At 35.5% G+C, this 24,244-nt stretch overlaps 1 protein-coding gene across 1 annotated transcript in view; it reads left to right on the top strand.

Annotated features, from left to right (window-relative positions):
- LOC127933837 (cadherin-13-like) overlaps positions 1-24,244 on the top strand; it is a 300,617-nt gene that overhangs the window by 133,537 nt on the left and 142,836 nt on the right. Inside the window, exons 3-4 of the mRNA XM_052530852.1 lie at positions 5,265-5,476; positions 14,023-14,136. Coding sequence (XP_052386812.1) covers positions 5,265-5,476; positions 14,023-14,136 — 326 coding nt within the window. The remainder of the gene's footprint in view (positions 1-5,264; positions 5,477-14,022; positions 14,137-24,244) is intronic.

Raw genomic sequence — 24,244 nt, forward strand, 5'->3', positions numbered from 1 at the left:
TAATTACAGCATGTGTGCTCAAATGATTTCTGGACAGTTTTGTAGTTCGCTCTAGTTTTTTGCCTCCCAAAGACAGGTTGCTTTTTAGCGCTGATGCATAGTAATTAAAGGGAAAACAGATGCAAATAAGGTGTGTAATTGCCTTTTGATCATTCTTGGGCTGCCACATTGAATGATGGGAAATGTAGCTTGTTGACCAATATGCTGTTTTACATGTACATGCTTAGAAGTCTGTGCATCTTTTAACATCGTTTATCTCAGTGGAAAATGTAGTTCCTTTATGCATTTTATAACGGATGCCAAATCCTCCCTCCGCCCCCCTCCAGATCTCTAACATATTGTAGTCTACTATTTGAAGTAATCTTGCTGGTATGACATGTTGTAATTCCTCTGAAACTATTTAAACATATGTCCAGCTCTTCTAAATTAAAATGATGAATAGTCCAAGGACCAAAGAAATACATTTCCTTGTATACAGCATATGCAAATTTTAAGCTTTTTTAATTTAAATAATGGAGATGTTACGTCAACTACAAATTTATTTATTTATGTTTTTCAGAACTAATTCTGAAATACATGATGCAGTAATTGACACAATGGCTGCGAATATAGAGGAAAAATCTCTATAATTCACTTATGTATTCAACAGATCAAAAATATACATTTTTAACAAAACTGTTATGAAATACTGTTTCATGGTCATTTCAAAATATTTATGACTGAGGCAACAAAAAACGACACACGTCTATGATATACACTCATTTTAACCAGCTGCCAGCATGTCTCAGTTTATTTTCCAAGATCCCACTTTTAACTGTCGAATCTAAGATGGATGGATCCCACACCAGCAATCACAGAATACAATTTGACAAAGGCCTTGTGCGATGTTTATAAACACGGGGTGAGAAGATGATCTAGATGAGGGAGGAGGACAAAAAGTGAGATTGAGATCAGCAAGAGAAGCAATTGTTGAAAGATGGACATTTAGAAAATAAATCAACTACAAAAACCACACATGAACAAGTTGAAAGGCTAGGAAACGAGAGCTGAGAGTATAATTAGAGCACACGTGTTCCTCTGAGATCTTCAGTTGTGCTGTTGATGATAACCACAACAGTGATAGGTGGGTAGTTTGACAGACAGACTGAACTCATTACAGCCGAGGTGGAAGAGCAGATCTCAGCACACAACAGCGGCACACACTGCCCTGCACTGCTACCATCCCTGGAGCACGTAGAGAGACATGAACACGAGAGCTCATTAATACCCTTAGTCTAGCTGAGCCCACATCACATTCAAAGTGTGAGAGATTGACTCTGACGGTAGAACTGACAGAAGCTGTGGAGAGCTACTGCTGTTGATGATTTAGGGAAAGACAGAAAGAAAAGAATCCAGAATGACCTTTCTGTTTCCCCCTGGTAATTCTGTGACTTTTGGTCACATACATGACTTTTAGAAGAGGGATGTGTGTTTGTGTATGACTACACCACATGGCCTTTAATATGTCTCAAGCCTCTTTTATATGACTATTCAATGCATCTTTGGAAAACTCCTGGTCGAACCAGGTGCAAGTTGCATAAACTTGAGAGTGGGTCTTAACATATTAGACCAGGGCCGTCGCTAGGGTCCTGTGCACTGAATGCCCCACCATTGGCCACTGTTACTCTGTTCCACTATTACCCCCTGTACACTAATCTATGTTTTTATGTAACTGACTCAAAAATTGTATTACAGGCTTAGAAGGAAAAAATAATAATGTAAGACTAGTTGAAGCATTTCATGCAAATGGCCACAGGAATTTTCAAACTGGGGTTCAGGGATATTTTTTCATTCATTCATTCATTCATTCATTCACATCATTTTTTTAACTAATTGTTCATATCTCCTTCCTTGGAGTGTATGTGTTTAATAAATGTACGGTATAATTTAATTTTGCATGTATTTTAATTTAACTTCTTGTCATCATAATACTGTCCTTACTAATAACCTCACACAATATTGCAATGGATTTATTTATTTCCTTATTTTGCACTCAATCATTTGTCTTTCTCTAAATAAATAAATAATATACTTAAAAATACTAGCAGGGGCATTGGTATTTGTTACGTATTTCACTTTTAAAAAACTGTCATTAGTTTGACTCTGAAGATAACACAACTGAAAGACATATTATTATTTAGCCTGTATTTCATTTTAGAACTTTTAAATCGAGCCTGTCCTCCAACAAAAAACGATCATATAGGTCGTTTGTGCAAGCATTTTTACGACTGATATTTACATTTTAAAATTAAGCGCCCTCTAGCGGGCATAAAATTACGACAGTATCACATTGCGTCTGTCGTCATGAATTGACGTATAACGTTATTAACAATCAAAACGCACGTTTATTTAAATGCAATGTGTGGGCGTTTTACACCGATCTCACAGTATTTCCTACATATTTTACTAGGTGGCTTATTCGTTCGAATGACCATACCTAACCCCACCCCTAAACCTAACCCTCATAGAAATCATGCTAAATTATGATTTATTGAGCATATACGTTTTCGTGCACGTCCGTTCGTTGCCATTAGGGATGCAATTGTAGTATACACTCTGATGGGTCGTATTTCAGGGATTTGAACAAACGACCTATACAAGCGTATTGGTTGGAGGACAGGTTGTTAAAATCTGATTCAGTTTAATCTGTTATCATGGCACTACAGTGCACTGTAGATTCAGCATTGCAGATTTAATGTGATGATTGTTCTTTAAATGGCCTGAACTACCTTAAATGTGCTTATTGGCTTTATGCATCTCCCACCACAGATACCCTTTTGAGTATTTCCTTCAGAAAATGCATAATGCATAAATTCCTGCCATACCGCCTGCTTCCCGGAAAGAGTCTCCCCCACATGAACCTACACATGGTTTGCTGTCTGTATTTGGTCTGCAAGTGCACATTTGAAACTTGAAGTAATGACCTTATTCTTACTTCTGTGGGTGTCCAGATCGCATACAACATAAAAAAAAAAAATCATGCATAAAAAGTGAATTTGCTTGAAAGGCACCAAGATACCCTCCTCTGCACCACTGAATGATCCCTTTTGATGGAAACAGGTGCTTCTGCAGGCAATAAAATGACTGTTGATTCGATTACCTGCAGTTTCATCCCTTGTGTTCATGGAGGTTATCGATAGGGCGTCACATTACTGATTCTGCCTCAATTCAATTAGCTGAAAAGATATGTGAAACACTCTGTGCTCATACCGTGCTAATGCTGTTAGCATCACCACAGTCCTCGCTTGAGGATGCTTTGTATGGTATGGTGGTGAATGTTTAAGTAAGAGAACAAGACAATACCTTCATCTTGCCCGAGTTATATATAATGTTCTTTTTTTTTTTTTTCGGACAACCAGTGTGGCTCACAAAAGGAGTTTTAAAGAGAAAAAGCAACTTAATAAAGCTCATGCACAGGTGTGAGATATTTGTAGGTTTTTACACTTTTTGTCTTACTGCAGTGCGCAACGTATATCAAGGCTGCTAAGCAATTAAGCTAATTGGTTACAGAGGCATTCATTATTGACGTGTCATGCTAAACACCTCTGTTTTTGGAGCTGCCGCTGCCACATTAGTCGTTTTGAACAGAAATGCGATTTCTGAGCGAATGCAAAATAATGTTATTGGCACTGCTCCAGCTCACTTACTGAAATGAAATCTTCATTGAATGCATTTAAATGGCATATTTAAATGTGGCTATAGCCGGTTACAGTTCTCACTTAAGCTATTATGGATGTAATCGAATTTTCAAAAAAACGTTGAAGGTTCAAAGGCTGAATCTGTGAAGGGTTTTAATGTGTGTGCCTTTGCTTGTATACATGTGTAGCCCTTGTAAGGCTGTCGGAATGTGTCACCCGGTTCAGATCCTGCTATGCTTTTTATACCACAATATATCTTCTGTAAAATTGATACATAATTGGAGTGATTTCTTTCTGACATCCAGTTTAGACACAGTGTGATTGTAGGAGCATTTTAATACCAATGCAGTAATATAGTTACTATAATAATGTATAATTTAATAGCCACCACTGCTGTTCATATCAGCTATTTTTAGAGTCATGTTTTTGTCTTGTTATTTTACTCATTATCATTTAAAAGTGTGGGATCAGTTAATTTTTTTTTTTTTTTTTTTTGATTTTGAACTTTCTGTTTATTAGTAAAATACTGAAAATATATATTACAGTTTCCTAAAAAATATTAAGCAGCATAGCTGTTTAAAAGATTGTTAATAAGAGATGTTATTAAGCAATAAATCAGCATATTAAAATGATTTCTGAAAGATCATGTAACACTGAAGACTGATGACTGCTGAAAAAGTTTTTTACACTGCATTTAAAAATATAGTTGGATAGGAAATATTTATTTTAAATTGTAATTATATTTCACAATGGAAGGATATTTTTTATTTTATTTTTTATTGTTTTGATTAAATTTGCTATATATATATATATATATATATATATATATATATATATATATATATATATATATATAATTTTTTTTTTTTTTTTTTTTGCTGTTGTTGTTGTTGTTTGTTATGGCTATTTAAAAAAAAAAAAACAAAAAAAAAAACAATGGGCAAAATATTCTCAATGGACATAATGTGCACAGGCATATGTTTGCAGGAATAATAACTCTATACCATATCTTAACAACTTGAAGATGCCCGATTCACATCTTTTCCCCCCAGGTCACCTTGAGTTACAAGAACATAACTTAGAGTGTCAAAGAGAATGGTAAACGGGCAGGAAAAGAAGAGTTATGGATGAGAAAAAGAGGGATGTGGAAGGGAAATGAGAGGAGAAATATGTCACAGAGGACGAAAAGAGTGAAAGTGAGGTATGGTGCGTTGAGATAAGATGGAAACGGACGGAATCAGAGGGGATAAGCTGGCCCGGAGTGGCTATATCTTCCTCAGTCAGACCTGATGGTTGAAGATGAAAGTGGGGTCGATATTATTGAGGATTAAAGTTCTCTATTTAATGTTAATATCCATTGATGAATGGGCTATATTTTTTAACCTGCTTTTAGTTCATGGATGAATATGCTTCGTCAGGCATAGTCACCTTTACAGGGACATTTTCTACGGTCATTTTCCATCAAAGATAAGATGTATCACCTCAACAGTGTCCTTTCTTCTTTTATCTATATAATGATATGTGATATACTTTATTTCTCCTAAGCTAATATTTCAATCTCTCCTTTTCTCTTGCATTTTTCTGCAGTGATGTTTGATGACTGCGCTGGGAATGAGGGTGTGGAGTTTGAAGTGTCAAACACTGACTTCCTAATAGATGACAAATTGAATCTGGTTCCCAGAAGGCACGTGATTGACAGTGGAGATGTCATGTTTGTCCATGGTGTCAACAATCATGTCAATGACATGGCACAGGTGACCATTATGGGAGCACCATCCAGATCTCCTCAGACACTCAGGGTAAGCGTTTCTGTGTGTGTGTATGTGTGTGTGTCAATTTGTTAAATTGCCTGAAGTCTTCAATCTTGTCATTTTAAATGGTCTTCTAAGCTGGGGACATGGTATGTCTGGATACCCATGATTCTGTTCTTTCAGTACTGGACGTATGCGTCATTCAGTGTGTCTTTACTGCCATCATATTTACAGGCTCCAGCTCAGACTAGAAATTACCTATCATTACCTGTCATGGTATCCATGAGGACAGCCACATATTTCATTTAGAGGTGACCATTGGTAGAAATTAACTTTTTCTTTTTTATTAAGGCGAGAAATTGCTCCCCTGTGGCTTTTATGTTCATAACGGCATGTTTTTTCTTAACCATATAAAAACTAATAATGTTAAGTACTTTATTTCATTAAAATGAATTGCCAGTCTTGCCAATTAAGGCTCTTTCCTTATGAAATTAAATGAACATTAAATGACAGTGGATGTACACCATGAACAAAATATTCTAACATATAAATCTAAAATAATATCTTGAATTCTCTTTTGGAGGGTTTTCTTGGGTATGCAGTATGTTACCGTTCAAAATGATGGGGTTAATAAGATTTTCTCTTTAAGAAATGAATACTTTTATTCAGCAAGGATGCATTCAATTTAAATTAAGTGATATTAAAGACTTTCACATTGCAATAAAAAATGTCTATTTCAAGTAATTGCTCTTAACTTTCTATTGATCAAACAATCCTGAAAAGAGTATCACAGTTTCCATGCTAATATTAAGCAGCACAACCATTGTTAACATTGATAAAAATAAGAAATATTTCTTGAGCAAATCAGCATGACGACTTCTGATCATGTGACACTGAATACTGGAGTGATGTCTAATGAAAATTCAGATTTTCATCAAAGAAATAATTTACATTTTATGTAAAATATATTAATGCAGTTATGTCATAATGTAATTCTTTTTCACAACATTCCAGTTTTTTTAAAGTATTTTTGATCAAATAAATGCAGCATTGGTGAATGTGAGAGACTTTTTTCAAAACACAAACAGATCTTCCTGACTAAAAACAGTAAGTGAGTACATGTGTGAATATTCATGATTTTTAAGAAGAAGAAAAAAATTCTTAAACCAGACTTTAACATCACCCAAACCCCATCCCTGCAACATTTAGGTCATAGCTGTATTATATTGCATATAGTGCCATAGTGAATGAAAAGCAACTAGCTCCCACCTCTTTGAGATAAACTATGAATTATACTCTCAGATGAGATATATAGCATGAGTGAAGTGATTGCTATGCGAGAGAGCTTGGGGAGAACAGCGGTGTGTGAAGAGGCTGAGGCGAGAGCCTGGAAGCAGGGTCATTATGGATCATACATCCTGTAATCACAGTCAGACTAAGCCTTCAAAAATAAACCTCGCCCTAACCCACTGGTTTGTTCCCGGCAGAAAACCTTTGCATCAACTAGTGAATACCGAAGGGAAGCTCTGCTTATTGATGCCATATTTGAGTTAATGCCCATTTTATTGGATTTTGATTATTGATAAGTGCGAGTGGAAATGGAAAAGGCTTCCGTCTTTCCCTATAGGTTGACGTGATGTAATTGTAGTTGCCTGCACAGCAAGCCTGAAGTAAAGGCCTTATGAGAAAAGTGAGAGTTCAGGGTATAAATTTGTATTTTACAGAGGATTCATATTCAAATTAATTTCCTGAATTGTTTTCATTTCTGGCGTTTCTATGGAGAAACTCAATGGAGTGAAGAAAAAAAAAATGCTTTGAATATGTAAGACCTTGACATTTCATACTTTTCCATTTGTAATCTGCAGAAATATACTGGGTTCTTTCTTTGACAGTCATTTTTCATTTATTCTAAAGAAGAGGATGACCTGGTCACAAGGTTACAGGTTGGAAATTGGTCTTATTTATTGCCTTTACTTATTTATTGGCCTTTCTGGTTTCTTTAGCCTTGGCTAAAGTAATGTTATGTCATTGTTTCATAGAAAGTGGTACATCATAAATGTTAAGATTGGGTTTAAAAAGACCTTTTGAGATAAATGAATACAGGCAGCGAATCTGCAATGCAAACCCTGAGGATTCTGTCTGGCACTCCGACTCCTCTCTCCATCTGGATAAATGAGAAGTCAGAAATGAGTAATGATATGTCCCAATAGGGCAGTGTGCAGCAGAATGGCACAATTGACAAGGACGCAATGCCTCTGACAACCCTGAGTCCTATTTATTGATGAGTTTTGATGACTAAGGAAAAGCAAATCCAGGGTTTTGATCACTTTTTAACTTTTTCTGCTCTGTTAACAAGACTAAAAAGTGTTAAGTGTTATAAAACAGTTATTAACTTTGTTGACCGGTGGGAACATGGCATTTTAAAGACAACAGTGGTTCCGTAGTTCATAAAATAGCAAACGGAGAGCTCTGTAAAAAGATAGACTGTGACTAAAGGGTCTGTTCTTGGCTAGTTATCATGGGCCAGTTAGTACCTGCTTCTGTCTTTATTGACAGCCATTAAAAAGTATCTAAATAGGATTATTAATTTATTTATTTAGCAAGAAGCATATACAGCATTTTTTGGGGGGTGGGGGGTGCTTAGAAGTATGAAATGCATTTTTCACTGTCTGTTGTCTTAGACACCACAGATTAGGGTAGTTGTGAAAGCTTATGATTGTGTTATTTTAGTGCCATCAAACAAACCAGCTTTAGTTAGCATGTCAGACTGAAATTCTTCTGTGTAGTTATTATTCACATTGGCATTAGGTGATTGCCATAAAAAAAAAAAACTGTGCCCAGAAGTCTGTGCCATCTAAATGTTGGGTACCCACAGCACCAAACACCAAACAGCTGGGGTGGTTTAATGGTTGAGGCTGTTAACCGAAATTTTGCTGGTTCAATTCCACGCAATAGCTAACCATGAGTCGTCAGATGATTGCAGGGATTGAAAATGCCTTTGAGATGACTGGGAATGCTAACAAATGAGGTATTATAAAACAGTTCTTTGTCTAAAGGACTCTCACAGCCCAGCTACTAAGATTCAAGTGCCACTTCTTCAACCCCACACCATTAGCAGTAGCATTGATGTTACTAAAATAGCCATTATTACAATGATCTACTTTGAAACCCACAACAATTAATAATGTGTTTGGGAAACAAACTCCCTATCTGCACACATATTTCACTGAAAGTGTCATACGTGTCGTTCACACTCATAATCATGAATCACACTCATTATCTTTGAAGTATATAATTATTTACTTATTAAATAATTAATTAAAATTAAATATTTAAAATGTAATATTTAAAATTAACATTTAATTAATAATTTAAATGGATATTAAAATAATTGTAAGTAAAAAAATGTATAACTTTATCACTTCTTGGATTTTATTTTAATCTTTTTTTTTTTTTCTTTATTGACAGTCAACAGTTTACTGAGGTATGAGCGATAGAGTGAAAATAAGATTAGGACATGACCCAGGACAGCCTTGGATCTTGGTCCCCATAAACCAGCAGCTCATTCTGTGATGTTAAAGTTGCTTGCATTGCAGTTTTGACCATTTTCAAAAGACAGCTGGGGTGGTTTAATGGTTGAGGCTGTTAACCGAAATTTTGCTGGTTCAGTTCCACGCAAGGAGCTAACCATGAGCCGTCAGATGATTGCAGGGATTGAAAATAAGCTAAAACATATTAAAACTGCTTAACACACATAATTTATTTGCTAAATGGTGGGAAGAATTTCAAAAAAAACATAATCCTCAATGCAGCTCAGTGGTGCAATGTACTCTATGGCTGGGATTCGAATGCCACTAATCTTTAAGCCGCCCTGTTTCAGTTATTAATGAGAGCTCAGACTACCTCATAGAGCGGAGAAAGCTGAAGCAGGGACGATTGTACCTCTGTAATTTATGAACAGGAAACATTAAAGATTCATGACTATCTTCTTTTCAGCATGTCAGCACGCTCTAGCAAACAGTGTTCATCACTGGCAGAGGAAAGGCATAGCGAACACACACAACAGACCTTTCGCTCTGTTCTCAGAGCGGCACGGTGCATTTTTCTGTCCTTGAGAATGCAGCGGGGGAAGAGTGGCAAAGGAATTCATCAATAACCTCAATGCAGCCCTTCATTTTTCCAACAGAGAAGGTTCTTAAAGTTCCATAAGTCTTTCTAATTCTCTCCATCGCTCACTGCAGAGAGTCGATGAGTTGACGGAGATGTTTAATCTTCACCGTAAGACCCGTCACTTTGTCACTTATGCCCCTTATGTAGTGGATGAGAATAACATAAACTCCCCTTATGATGGGAGGACATATTGGTTACTATCTCATGGAAATGTACTCTCAGCCTAGGTAAAGGGACTGATTTGATGTTCTGTTCTGGTATGTCATAAGTTTCAATATAGTGACTGAAAGACACATAGTGACTTTAAAGCAGTTTCTTAAAGGTGATTCAGGTACTGTATGATTATGAGTTTGAATCATTACACCACTGATAATGTTGCATTTCCATAGAACGGTCGTTTTAATACTACAATAAGCTTTAAAATGAAATCCTCATGTCATTCCAAAACTGTTCAACTTAACTTTTTTTCTTTGGAACATAAAAGATATTTTATAGAATGATGGGGTCTGAATCTTCTTTTATTTTCAACTGAAGAAAGAAAGTCATGCAGTTTTGGAACAATATGTGGGTTAGTAAATAATGACAGAATTTTTTGGGCGAACCGTCGCATTTAGATCCATGACATTTGAAATTTTATGCAAGGTTGTGCATTTAATATATATAAAACTTATTATTTTATATTATTTATAAAGCATATTATTTTAATAATGCAATGATATATTGTACAAATAGAAGGTAATTCTACTAATTTTTTATTTGACAAATTAACAGATGTAAATCGAAAGAAAAAAAGTATATAAAAAAGTCTCATTTAAACGAATTTGCATAAAAATAATAATAATAAAACAAAATGCTCTGATTCTGATTGATTAAACACCTTCAAATGTGCACAATATATATGGAAATAGGTTAGTTTGCTCCATCTCTGAGTGTGGGTATCAAATATTGCCAGGTTATGATTCACATTATATGGCTATGAATGATGTCAGAGCGATGCAAAAAAAGCTCCACTAGCTCTGAATGTAGCCTTTCACATTCCCCCATCACTCCACCGCTTCTAAGCCTGACCAAAGACATCCAGCAAGGACAGAACGTGCTGTGCTTCCAATGCAAATAGAAAGTTTGTGACCGCTCGCCAACCATTTCCCACCCAACAGAAAATGACATACGAGTAGGACACAATAAATAGCTTGTCAAGTTACCTCTGTCTGTGGAGTGCATGTTTAGAAGGTTGTAATTTAGAGAACAGGAACAAAAGAGATAAGCAAACAGAAATAGAAAAAGATGGAAATTGAAGCATAAAAGATGACTGGATTGACAAAAAGAGCCTTCTTAGTGGTGCTTTTCCAACCTTGACAAACTATGTAGTCATCGTAGCTGCTGTTTTCCAGTTGCTATGAGGTGACATTCTTTTTTGCCCTCCCTCTATCTCCTTCCTCCTCGTTCTGCCTTGTAATGCAGCTCAGAGAGGTTCACTCTTGTAATGAGTTCAGATGCATGCTGGGATCTGTGTGGTGACATGCTGTCGTCGTGTCCTCAGCTTCAATTCAGCTGAATTTGTGAAGCATAAAAAAGGGTTTCTAAAGACTTGCCGAACAAACAGAGATATCAGAATCTTTTTTTTTTTTTTTTTTTTTTTTAACTATCAAGCATTTTAAGACTATTAATACCACTGTTGCTCTGATAATAGAATTCATCTCTGTGTTTAATGGTGTTCTTTTGCTCATGACAGCAGGACGGTGAAAGTAATTCCCTCAATAAAGGGAGATTTTGGAGAGAAACAGTGGTGTGTATCTGCTAATGACATCAAAACAACAGGAGGCTGTAATAATTCATTTAAATAACATATTAAAAGAAAAATCTATTAAGACTGATCTGTGGGGATTTATGATCTTTTTTCAGTTTTGCAGAGAAATATCCTGAAAAACGTCACCCATTAATCTAGATATCATACTGAAAAGTACTCGAGACGCTCTTCCTCATGTTAATAGCTCAGGCTGTCCCCAGAGATGGTGGTGTGATGTATCCATTTCACAAATGGTATCTTCAAACTGGGCAGATCAAGATGGGCCATTTAGGTTATAATGCAATTTGCTAATGTACTTTAATTATTTCTCTGCATTTGGCCATTAATATTTAACTTCTGTACTGCTGAAATTGCATTTGCATACATTTTTTTGAGATACCAAAACTTTGAAATGACTGGTTTGTTGAGAACAAGGTGGTCTGTAATGGCTAGGGAAAGGTATATGTTAGGGTTCACGTTCATCTTTATGGAAGTTGTTTTACTAGAATAGAACTACAGAACTTGTTGAGCTACACTGTAAAAAAAAAAGAAAAAAGAAAAAAAGGGTTAACTGTCTAAATGTCTAAAAGTTCTTGAAATAATATCAATTTACATAATAAGCATTATTGCATAAAATATTAAAACTTGTTTTCAGACAACCTATATTGAATACTAATTTATTTTTCCCATTTGTTATAAACAAGTTAACACTTAAATTTATCGCCTTAAAGTACATGGAAAATACATGATTTAAAACACAAAATGCACTTAAATTTAAGATGCAACCAGTGAAAACAATTCTTTGTCTTATGCAGTGTTGCTTCTCAAGTACATTTATCTTTAGACTTTTATTTAACGTTTTTCCTGAAAAGACAATCAGTTCATTGTAACAACTCATTAAGTAGATGGGGACAGTATATTTTTTCCTTTTCCCCAAATCTGTTACAAAGGTTTTCTGTTTTAAATATATACTCCTGAACCTTCCTGAAAATCCTGAAATATACATATATATATATATATATATATATATATATATATTAAGCAGAGAATCCTGAAAAATGCAGTTCCAGATGATGCAGTTCCAGTGTCTACCTAGCTTGAGCATTCCAAACAGCTATGCCTTGACCCATTGGTTTGTGGAAAGCATTTTGAGCTGGGTCATCAAAATATATCCTAGTTCCATTTACTAGTGCCATATGGCTGTCTATGGCCAGCGGGATCTTGCACGGGTCGCTGCCACTGTGCTAATATATTCCGTTTCACCCTAATGTCAGTGTTGAGTGACAAATATAATTTGTGCTGCCATCTAATTGCCCTTAGGGGCTGTAATTGCAACAGTGTTGACAAAGAAAAGAGAATAGAACAAAATGGCGAGGAAGAAAGAATGGATCAGAGAGGACAACATGAGAGACGCTGATTAGCCTGGTTATTGAATTGAGATGCTAATAAACTTCAGTGGTCACATGAAAGGCTGAAACCCATAGGAATAAAATTTGATGCATTTATCTGTGATCTGTGATCTGTGGCTCAGATTGCACATTCTGCATATTTATATCCGTTTTGTCTGGAATACTTTATTCTGATTGGTCATTTGTGACATTATGTGGTCAGATATTTTCCATAATGACTACTAAACTATATAATTGACCGTTACTCTTGGCAACTGATCTCCTACACAGTTTTAATGCTTCTCTGTGCTCTTTTTCTCTTTGTTTGCTAATTTTTTTTAACTAAATAAATGTTTTATTTCTATGTATTCACTTATTTATTTGGTTTGTGGCTGCATAATATGCTAGATAATGCACAGTCAGGTGGCCATCTTCACAAAATAAACCAGATCAGCGTGACATAAGAGTGATGTTTTGTGATAATGAACAGCTGACGATACACTATGCCTTATTCATTTTAATGTCACTTTTTTCACTCTAAGGCTTAGTTTCCACTCAACTACATTTTAGAGCTGTAGAATGAAAGCTTCTGACATTGTTTGCTTAGTTTATTTTTCTGAATAGGACATGGCTTTCAATTAAGCTTCTATCTAAATAAAGGAAGCAATGGCAGGAAAGGTGAAAAACCACCATAATGACCATTTTAATGACTTTGGTAAAAGCACTGTATGCCTTGTTTGTATTGATGTGCCTGCCAGAGATTTATATTAGCACTATCAGATGTCTGCATAGTTCAGTAACCCTGTATCTAATAGGATGTATTGTGACTGTTTTTCTATCCATTCAAATAACGTTATATGGACATACCCAGTGTAAGAGTTGGTAGTGTCCTTCACGAAGGGATTTACATTGATTTTATGAAGTATTCATAACATTATGGGACTAATGTGGTGTATAATAGCATAGTAGTTAAAGATCTGGGATGGCAACTGAAAGGTTATGGGTTAAAACCCTCCAAGGCGTGATTTATGATCCATCACTGTGTCCCCTGGAGCAAAACACTTAGCCCAATGAATGTTCCTGTAATAAGTGTACTTCAAGTCCCTTTGGATAAAATGGTCAGCTAAATGTCAAATTGCAGCTTAATATGTTATATTTGGCATTAAAATAGAGTGACACATAATAACACATTAATTTCTTATATTTAAACTATTTTCACTTTTTTTTTTGTCTTCTGTGCTGTGATTTAGGAGATCCTGGGTCTGTCAGACATGATGCCATACCGATCCAAAAGATCCTTGCTGGTGCCCCCCATGTTTGTTCCAGAGAACCAGCGAGCCCCCTTCCCAAGGTTAATTGGAAAGGTAAGACCTTCCATATACAACTATGGTCCTGGTCAAACATTTTGCTGTGTGTACATAAGTGTGACAGTGCTACCTGATGGTTTAGATAAGCCATTCTTCAGTTCTTTGTTTTTTTTTTAAGCTTAAGCTTACTTAAGTCTGGTTCTAAAAAGTCAGATGAATTAGCAGAGAAATTATGCCTGGAATTATATATTTTCGTGGGTCAACCCGGAAGTTAGCATCACCCAGGTTATCACGAAAAAAATGATAATAATCCAAAATATTTTTTATATTAGCTTTTGTATTTTTGTAGAAAATAAACTCTGTGAAAAACAAATGTTTATGATTCTTACACATTTCATTTATTTAAGGTCATCACCACAAACATATGAGGCTGAAAAAGTGGACGATTGAGTAGATGAGTTTACCTGTTAGTTGTGATAATATTTAGTCTCCCGACAACCATCGGAGTTCTTTTAAGCCACTTGCTAGCAGCTGCCTTTCAAGACACATGAAAACAATAAATCGAGTAGGGTAGCACTGATCATTTTATGGGTGGTCATTTCAAAGGGGTGTCCAAACCTGTACCTAAAGGGCCACTGTCCTGTAGAAACCTAACCCTACAAACCTAATTAAACACACCTGAACCAAAGTAATCAATGTATTTGCTCTCTAGAAACATCTTCCCTGCATCCAAATGTTCATACTGTCCATCCTAAATAGTATGTGAGATTAGAATAAGTGTGTCCTAAATCGTAGTATATTGAAAAGAGTATGCCAAAAGTCCCGGGGTTGGTTTACTATTTCAGGTCTACGATTTTTGAAGCGGATACATGCACACTCTAATGGCTAATATTACCCACAATCCATTGCACTTTGATGAAAGATTTGTTTGAGAACTACAAACATGAATAAAAAGCATTAAAAACTCCAGACATGGTGGATGTGCTTATTTCTGGGTTTTAGGGCTTATTGTGGCAACACTGTGTTAGTGCAGATAAACAGCTACATTAAAACTTTACTCCTGAGAATGCAGATCATTACTGGCCTAGCTAGGTGTTTTTTTTTTTTTTTTTTTTTTAAAGTAACCTTTAGTAACCTTTGGTCTGATTTACATTGCACTGCTCTGTCAGTTTGCAGTGGGGTTCCAAGGCCGTTCTTTATGCTATAATTGTTGAGCCGGGTGAAGAAACTAGATGAAGATATGTGTTGAAATTAATTCTACTGAACTTGAATTTTCTTCTCAAGAACATATTTAATACTCTATGAAAATGCCTGGAATGTGTTGAATTATTTGTGTCATTGTTTCGTTTGAGATTCATGTATTCCACATCCAGGAGAGATACTGCAGATTTTTGCAGAATATCTCTGGGCTTTGAGGTGACGACATCGGTTCAGCCCTGGTTTTTAATACAATAGTCAATGTTTTTTTTTTTTTTTTTACCATTCAGGGAGAAAGATCAAATTCAATAGAAAAGTTTTTTTATTTATTTATTTTTTTTAAATTATTTGCCTTTACAGCAGAAAACTAAGGTAGAATCAAATGTTTTCGGCACTTCCTGTTCACTTGCTTTCTGTGGCTGTGTCTCAGCATGGGGCTGGGGTTATTCCTTGGCTAGTGCTAGATTACTGTGCCACAGTGAATAAACCACTGTGCATGCCATTTTTTTTTAGGTCTTTATTCTAGTGTTGAATGCAAAGGCTGAATTATATTGCAGTTTCTCCCACTGACAGAATAGCCCCTCTATACTACACATAGATTACTAAACTTCAGCAGGTGGCAGAAAATACAGCAAGGTCCATTGAGAATCTGATGAAGCTGACAATCCTTCAGTCTTTTTCTATATACATCTACATGTCTACGCCTTCTCAATCTATAGTACCTCTTTTGCAGCATTTTCACTATAGTGAAACCACGCAAGGGGACTAGGTACTGTGACCAATTCGTATGATAGCACTACTGTATATTGGAAACCTGGCAAAATGGATTTTCCACATGGTTAAATCTTGTTTCCTTGCGCTGTTTACCTACCATATGGCGTACATTCATTTTTTAGAATTTGCACAGAGCGGGGAGGCTGAAGGAAATTGGGAATCGCCCATTAGGATGATGGAAGCTTGAAGAGAAACAGAGGGGTTTCCCAGATGTTTTCTCTCTGGGAAAGGCAGCAAACATGTTGGGTGTCTGGCAAAGCCTTCTGTTTCTTTTTTCAATTTCTGTCATTCTAGTGGGGCATTGTTTATTTTTATTATTGTCATACAAAGACAAATCACGCTGCCGCTGATTACTTGCTTGCAATTTTAGAAAAAGCACTAACTGAATAAGATGCACTGTGATAGATTTGCCATCACAGTCCTTCAAGGCACATTAGATTATAAAATTTTGTATACAGTCTCTTGGATTTCACACTGACACCTACTGGTGTACTGCAGATGTATTTACATTTACATTTTACAGATGTATGAAGTTATTTATTTATTTTTTTTCATTTGGGCCACTTAACAAAGATACAAATTAAAACATATTTTCCAAAAGTACTGTCCATATATTTAACTATAAATAGGAAAAATGCTCCTCCTATCTTTTTGTTATATTTTATAGTACCAGTTGAAGGAAGAAACTGTAATACGATTGTTTACAGGGGTTTTGAAATTAATCCTTTGTGAACCTCTCTGTCCATCTCTGTTCTGTGTCTTCCAATGTTTAGTCATACAATGGGGCAAGTGGTTTTACTTTGGCCCTTTCTGTAGAGAGGAGTTTTATTGGATGGTGTTGACTTGAGGTCCACTCTCGGTTAAGGGGGCTTGAAGTATTGGAAAAGTAATAACGAACAGATTTGCCCTGATTCCTGTTCTGGCTTTGACATCAGTCTTCTGTGGGATTATGGGGGATTTATTATGGTGGAGTGTTCACCTGTAGCACTGCAATCTCACAAATAGGAAAAAGTCCAGAGGTTCCCTCTCGGACCTGCTAGTAATTGTTTCTGGGCTGGTTTTTATGGGCAGTGCTGGTGTCTCTTTGTTCTATTATGTCCTGAACAAACCCTCCACAGTTTCTGTGTAGTTTTTGGCTCCCAGAGCAGAAACGCTGTCAATATTTTGTGAATTCACAGTTACACTCATTCTCACTCGCTGCAATGCTTTTCACAAATCAGAAGGGATAACTGTGGCATAATGTCTCACACTGAAGTGTTGATGGATGATGAGGGATATGTGTTTATTTGTCTGTGCATCATTAATACTGCTGGGTGCTGATTATCTTTCATTCTGCTTTGACCTTGCACTAACAAACATGAGTCTCCTGTGGAAAGTGAGAGAGTTCCTGAGCTTTAGAATTTTGTAGATGTCTTTGTTGTACTTATTTTGCAATTTAGAAAGTGAGACCACATCCCTCTCTGTCTTACTACTAGTTCTCCCTGTCTTTATTTCTTCTCTCAGATTGAAAGCCACTTGTCAGCAGCAGACATGTACCTTTTTTATTTTTGGAAAGAAATTAATACTTTTAATCAACAAGGTTGCATTGAATTGATGAAAAGTAACAATAAAAACTCACTGATTTCAAACTTTGAATTATTTTATTTATGTATTTATTTCTACATTTTCTGATAGAATAAATGCAGTCTTGGTAAGCATAAGAGGCTTCTTTCAAAAACTTTAAAGAGTAATGTTTTTTTTTGTTTTGTTTTGTTTTGTTTTGTTTCCTAGATATGGCCCAAGTCTGTTTGCATAGAAAAATGATAGCATTTTTTCTCAGCAAGCTGTATGATTTTAGGTATCTTTTAAAATTCAAGATTTGTATTGGTCACATAGACGATTATATAGTAAATATATAACCAGCAGTGAAATGTGAGTCAAGTCCACTCCATGGACAGTGCAATTATTAAAGATACAACTCAGAGGAAAATATACATAAATATAAGTATGAAAGAATTCTAAAAATAAACAATAAACATAAAATAATAAATTATAAGATAATGTATACTGTAAGATTAAACATAGAATAGAAAATACAATGTGCATGAAAGTGTACACAGGAATGTACAAGAGGTGAATGTAAAAACAGGTTGTGACACTGAATATGTCAATATCAGGTAGAGAATGATGAATATCTTACTGATTAATTGGTTATTAAGTGGAGACATATAGATGTTAAGAGGCTGGTTTTAAGATTAGGAGCCTGATGGCCTGAGGGAAGAAACTCCTCTTAGGTCTCTCAGTTTCTTACCAGATTGCAGCAAAGTGAAAAGACACTTACTAGGTTGGTTGAAGTCCTATATGATTTTAACAACTCTGCTTTTGCAGCGTTTGAGGTAGATGTCCTGCAGCGAGGGAAGATCAGACCCTGAGATGCACTCAGCTAAGCGCACAACTCTCTGCAGGGCTTTGTAGTCTTGACTGGAGCTATTCCCGTACAACACTGATATACACTGAGTGAATACACTTTCTATGGTTCCTGAATAGAAAGTTTTCAGGATTGCTGGTGAGACCCTGAATTTTCTCTGCTGTCGCAGAGCAAACAGTCTTTGCCTGGCTTTGTTTGAATGTGGGTAGTCAAAGTCAGGTCCTCGGAGATTTCTACACCAAGGTAGTTGAAGCTGCTCACTTTTTCCACAGGGGTCCCGCTGATCATAAGAGGTGTATAGGGCCGCTGCTGTCTCTTCCTGAAGTCAACAATCAGCTCTTTAGTTTTGCTCCCATTCAGAGAGAGACAATTGTCCTGGCACCATGATGTAAGTTTCTCTACCTCATCCAGATATGCGGTCTCATTATCATCAGCAAATTTGATAATTGTAGAGAGAGTAGAGTAGCCCTCTGCAGCTCCTACATTCAGGGTGATGGAGCTGGAGATGAACTGGCCTACTTTGAACACTTGAGGTCTACCGGTGAGGAAGTTTTGAATCAAGTTGTAGAGTGAAGAGTTTAGACCAAGGTCTATGAGTTAAGAAAGCAAGCTGGATGGGGACTACAGTACTGAAAGTTGAGCTATAGTCGATAAATAGCAGCCTTACATAGTTTCCATTGATGCTGCCAATGTGCATGTGAGAAGAGTGCAGTATGTGAGAAATAGCATATTCAGTGGATCTATTGGGGCTGATAATCAAACTGAAGAGGGTCTGAAGTATCCGGGATGTCCAAAGCACAAGCAATATGGGACATTTTATGATTTTTACATTTTTAAGTTAAGTTTGTTCAAATCCATTACCCAAAATGTAAGCAATAGTAATCGTAATGCTTTCTATAGCAAGCACCACTTAATTACTGGTTTTTGAATGGCTTTTTAAAGATGAAGTTAAATACTCTGTGTCTAATAAACAGCCTCAGTTGACATCAGTTTCCATTCAAAGTCAAGCATCCGTAAATCAAGGGAGATTATACACCACTGTGCTGCTCGTACAGCCGTAGAAAGAAAGAGTGAAAGAATATGAAAGTGAGGACATAGCCTCTCCTCCCCTCCAGTGCTGTATTGTCAGAGAAGTTTGAGTCGGGTCCCTCCTTCCTGTCATATACAGACAGTGGCAAGAAACGGCTGCTCTTTCATGTCCTCCCTGCTCCTAATGAGAGCTGATAGAAATAGGAGAGCGTCTCCCCCAGGGCTGTTCGCTAACATCTAATGACTGAGAAGAAAGCCAGGGGAGGCTGTGTAGGCTTGTTTATGTTAGTGTACATGTGTTTGTTTGTACATTCAAATAATACACCACCTGTGAGCACCCCATAAACAGTGAGGGAGAGGCCGATATCCGTTTCCAAGACCTCTATTGCTCCACCCGTAGCCATGATCATTCTAAACTTGTCTCATCACTTTCCAACAGTTCTTTGTATTCTTCTGTACTGTAGTCTGACTGCTACAGTCATGCCAAACATTGGGTGAGTTATTTTTGAAAGTAGGCATCAATATGGCCTACTGTACTCACTTTGAAGGCCACTTGAAAAAGATTTTGTAAGATTTTTTTTTTTTTTTGTAATATGGTAAAATATTTTTATTTTATATTTTTAAGAGAAAAATAATGCTCAGTGAAACTCCATTTGTTCGATCAAAATTTTCTTTTTGAGTATATCTCATATTCATATTTTTTAGCCATTACTCCAGTTTCTATTGTCAGATGATCCTTCAGAAATCATTCTAATATGCAGATTTTATGCCACTGAAAACTGCTTAATATTTTGTGAAAACTGTAATCAATTTTATTTAAGATTTTGTGGATAAATAGAAATTTCATAAGAACACAATTTATTATACACAAAAATTATAAATGCAACACTTTTGTTTTTGCCCCAATTTCTGACTTGAACAGCTGGGGTATCCATTCTGGAAGAGGGGGAAAAATAAACAAAAAAGAAAGAAAAATGCCACTATATTTACTCACTTGAGGCTCTGCTACATGCTGCTGCTGTCTAAAACAAACACTCGACAAAGGAGTAGGAGAAAATGTATTTAATAACAAGCCCACTGGAGAAAGAACACACAGCATAATCAAAACGTCCAAATACAAATATCAGCAGACAGGGAACTATGGAAATGCTGTTAGGGAGAACAGAAACAGGTGTAGAGCTAATGAATCAAAAACCATGGGAACTAAATAGGCAGGATATATGTATATAGTATATATATATGTATATATTTATATATATTAAAGTCTTTGTTACTTTTGGTAAATATGTACGTATCCTTGCCGAATAAAAGTATCCATTTCATTTAAAAAGAGAATAAAAAAATCTTACTCCAATTTTGTGAATGGTAGGCTATGTTTAGAACATCGTCCATCATATAATGTTACCTTGACAACATGAGTAACATACCTTTATACAATTTGTGATTGCTGAAGCAAATACATATTTTGTTTCTATAAATCAAATGTATAAATCAATAAGTTAATCAGTTAATCCATGTGGTGTGTGGTAAACCTGTTAACACTAGGGATGCAGAAATTGGTACCGTATTGGTTTCTAGCCATTATTATTAGATTAGGCCTATTATAGAAATTACAAATATCGGAAATGTAATTTGATCATGCTCATCTAAATTGACATTTATATGGCCATTTTTTTGCCGTCTAATGCATAAAGTTAATAATAATTAAATAAAAGTTTCAGCCAATCTCAAAATGAATATATATATAATTATATGAATATAATTATAATTTTGTGATGTCTAAATTCATATTACAGCATTTAAAACAATCCATGTTAAGGTTTTTTTATTTTTAATTTAAATTTGTTTAGACAAAATAATATAGAATTTTAATGCATGTATTTTTTTGACTTTCTGTCACGTTTATGAAAATAATTATAGGGTTATAGATATAAACTAGAATTTTAATGTCACTGCATCACTATTTTCCTCTAAATGTCCTTCAGGGCATAAGAGCATCTGAGCACTATAAAATCTCAAGTATAATGCCACAATTTATAGCCACTATTTTTCCATCTTTTCCCCCTGTCCAATTTTGGCCCTCTTCCATCCATTTCGTCTCATGTGTCATCACTTCTCTGGAGCTGTGGCTCCTTTTGTTTTGTTCGTTTCTAATTCTCTTTCGCGCTGAAGGAGACCATTGCACCTTTAATAAAGCACCTCTGAAGTACAGAGAGAAAAGTTGTTTCATTGTTTTATTGGATCAATATCTCAGCTTTGAGCAGCATACAGCAGAACAAAAAACTAGCTCCATAGCAACCTCTCACAAGACATACCCAGACATACAAGGCCGAAAACTGTGTGGGAGGAAAACAGACACAACAAGAGGAGGAAGAACTGAGCTTGATGGACTCTTTTGGCATGCGACTTCAGGTGAAACTGTAGTTCGTCTGGGTGTCTTTTGGCTCTCTTGCGATGGGCAGAAGAGTTCAGATGACCTGTGTTGGGATTCAATCATGATTGAATCACAGGTATACCTGTTCTATAGGAAAGTACTTTGCTCGCCTTCCTGCCTTGGGTTTTTTGGAAGAAACTGTAGCCCTGCCGAAAAGAAAACAGCTTAAGACAGCTGTTTTTGTGAGTCCTAGTCTAGCTGATCTCTAAGCCTGGAAGGCTAAGACTTTTTTTGTCAGCTCCCTTCCTGACTTTTATGTAAACAATTAATTATTTATTGCCAAATGGTTTATGTTCCATTGTTTATATGCAATTATACATGAATATATAATAAATCATTTAAGGAGATTGCAGTGCAGTTGCAATATGTGTACGTGTTTAGCCTCTGTGTGCAGCTAATACAGGTTGGAGACAAATCTGTTAAAGAACTGTGCAAAATGTGACATCATTGTTTTGGGGATTTTTTTTTAATGAAAATTAGATCACGAAGGTTTTTTATTTGTATGTTAAAATGCATAAATGTGATATGTGCTGTCATGAAAAGGTTATTATGGAAAGGAAAGAAATTATGCTAGGCTGAGTATGTTAGCCGCAAGCATCTTAAAGCATACTTCAGAAAGAGAAATTATTGGCTATATCTATCTATCTATATAAAATATATATAAAAGCTGCAAAAGTAAAAAAGAAGCCAATAACTGTACGACTTAGGTTTTTATTCTAGAATTACTGTCTAGCTTTACATGAAACAACAAAGACAATGTGAGTGTATACTAAGGCCCTTCAGGATTCATTAATAAATAAAAAGTTAAATAGACAACAGTATTAATTTTTTGAAGACAACAGTGTTTTAAACTGTGTTTATTCAAAAAAGAAATGTTGTGTTATAATATAACCTACACGATTATTCGAAAGTCTGGGGTCAGTAAATCGTTTCTTCTTTAAAAAATAAAAAAAAAAAAAAAAAATAATAGTTTTATTCAGCAAGAATTAAAGCATAAGAATGTTAAATGGATAAAAAGTGACAGTAAATATGTATATTGTTAGAAAATATTATTTTGAATAAATGCTATTCTTTTTTATTATTATTATTATTCGTCAAAAATTTTCACAGGTTCCAAAAAATATTAAGAAGCACAACATCTTCAATGTTAATAAATCCGCATATTATTTAGAATGATTTCTGTAGGATCTTATGACACTAAAGTCTGGAGTAATGATACTGAAAATTCAGGGCTGCATCCAAGAAATAAATTATATTTGAAAATAGCCTATATTCACATAGGAAACCAATTACTTGTTGTTATTTTTTTCTGTATTTTTGATCAAATAAATACAGCCTTGAAGAGCATAAGAGACTAAAAAAAATCATTTAATATCTAATTTTGAACAGCAGTGTGTATATGGTCCCACTTTATATTAAGTGGCCTTAACTACTGTGTACTTACATCAAAAATAAATACAATGTACTTATTGTGTACATATTCTATTGCAACAGTTTTTTGGGTCAACGTGTAAGTATACATGTAATTACAGAAATTAATTACAGATGTAATTATGTGCAGATATTTTTCAAATATAACTACAATGTAAAAACTTGTATGTACACAATAAGTGCATTGTACCAAATTAATTATTAATAAAGCTATATTAATGCGCCACTTGAAGCATACTGTAGACACACAAATGAGAGCACGGAAACTTGTTGTCTATGGCACGTTGCCCTGCGATTTTTGCCAATAATAAAATCGCTTTGATACTGGATCAAAACTTTATATTAATCAACAACGTTGAAGTAAAATCATTGTTTATAGTAACTAAACTAAAGTAACTAAACTCACAGCTTATTTTATTTTATTTTTGTAGAAAGAGATGCACAGATGCAGGTGAGTCACACACGCAACTTTTATCTCTCTCTCTCTAAAAATGGCCATATTTAAAAAAAAAGGTTGACTAATATTAAATGAATTGCAACTTCCATATGTTACGCCGCTGTCTTGTTTCACCGTTAAACTGACGCTTCCGCACTGAAAAATCGCAGTCTGCTTCTGTGAATGGTAAACCCCGCCTACTTTGGTTTGATTGGCCATCATAGTTATTGTGACATTGACGAGCGCTGTTAGACCACAGAGACAGAACAGGCTGAAAATATAACTTATAAAGTTTTTTGTCATCCTAACAAGAGTGCTGTGTAATGGAGTGCAGCAGATCAGTGCAATCATTTTTAAATATTGGGGGGGGGGACAGTTTGGCCAATTTTAATTATTGGGGGGTACTTGTTCCCCTCAATATCTATGGTGGTTACAGGCCTGGTGTAAACGGTACTCT

This window comes from Carassius gibelio, chromosome A18, assembly GCF_023724105.1.
Source record: "Carassius gibelio isolate Cgi1373 ecotype wild population from Czech Republic chromosome A18, carGib1.2-hapl.c, whole genome shotgun sequence".
In the NCBI taxonomy this organism is placed as follows: domain Eukaryota; kingdom Metazoa; phylum Chordata; class Actinopteri; order Cypriniformes; family Cyprinidae; genus Carassius; species Carassius gibelio.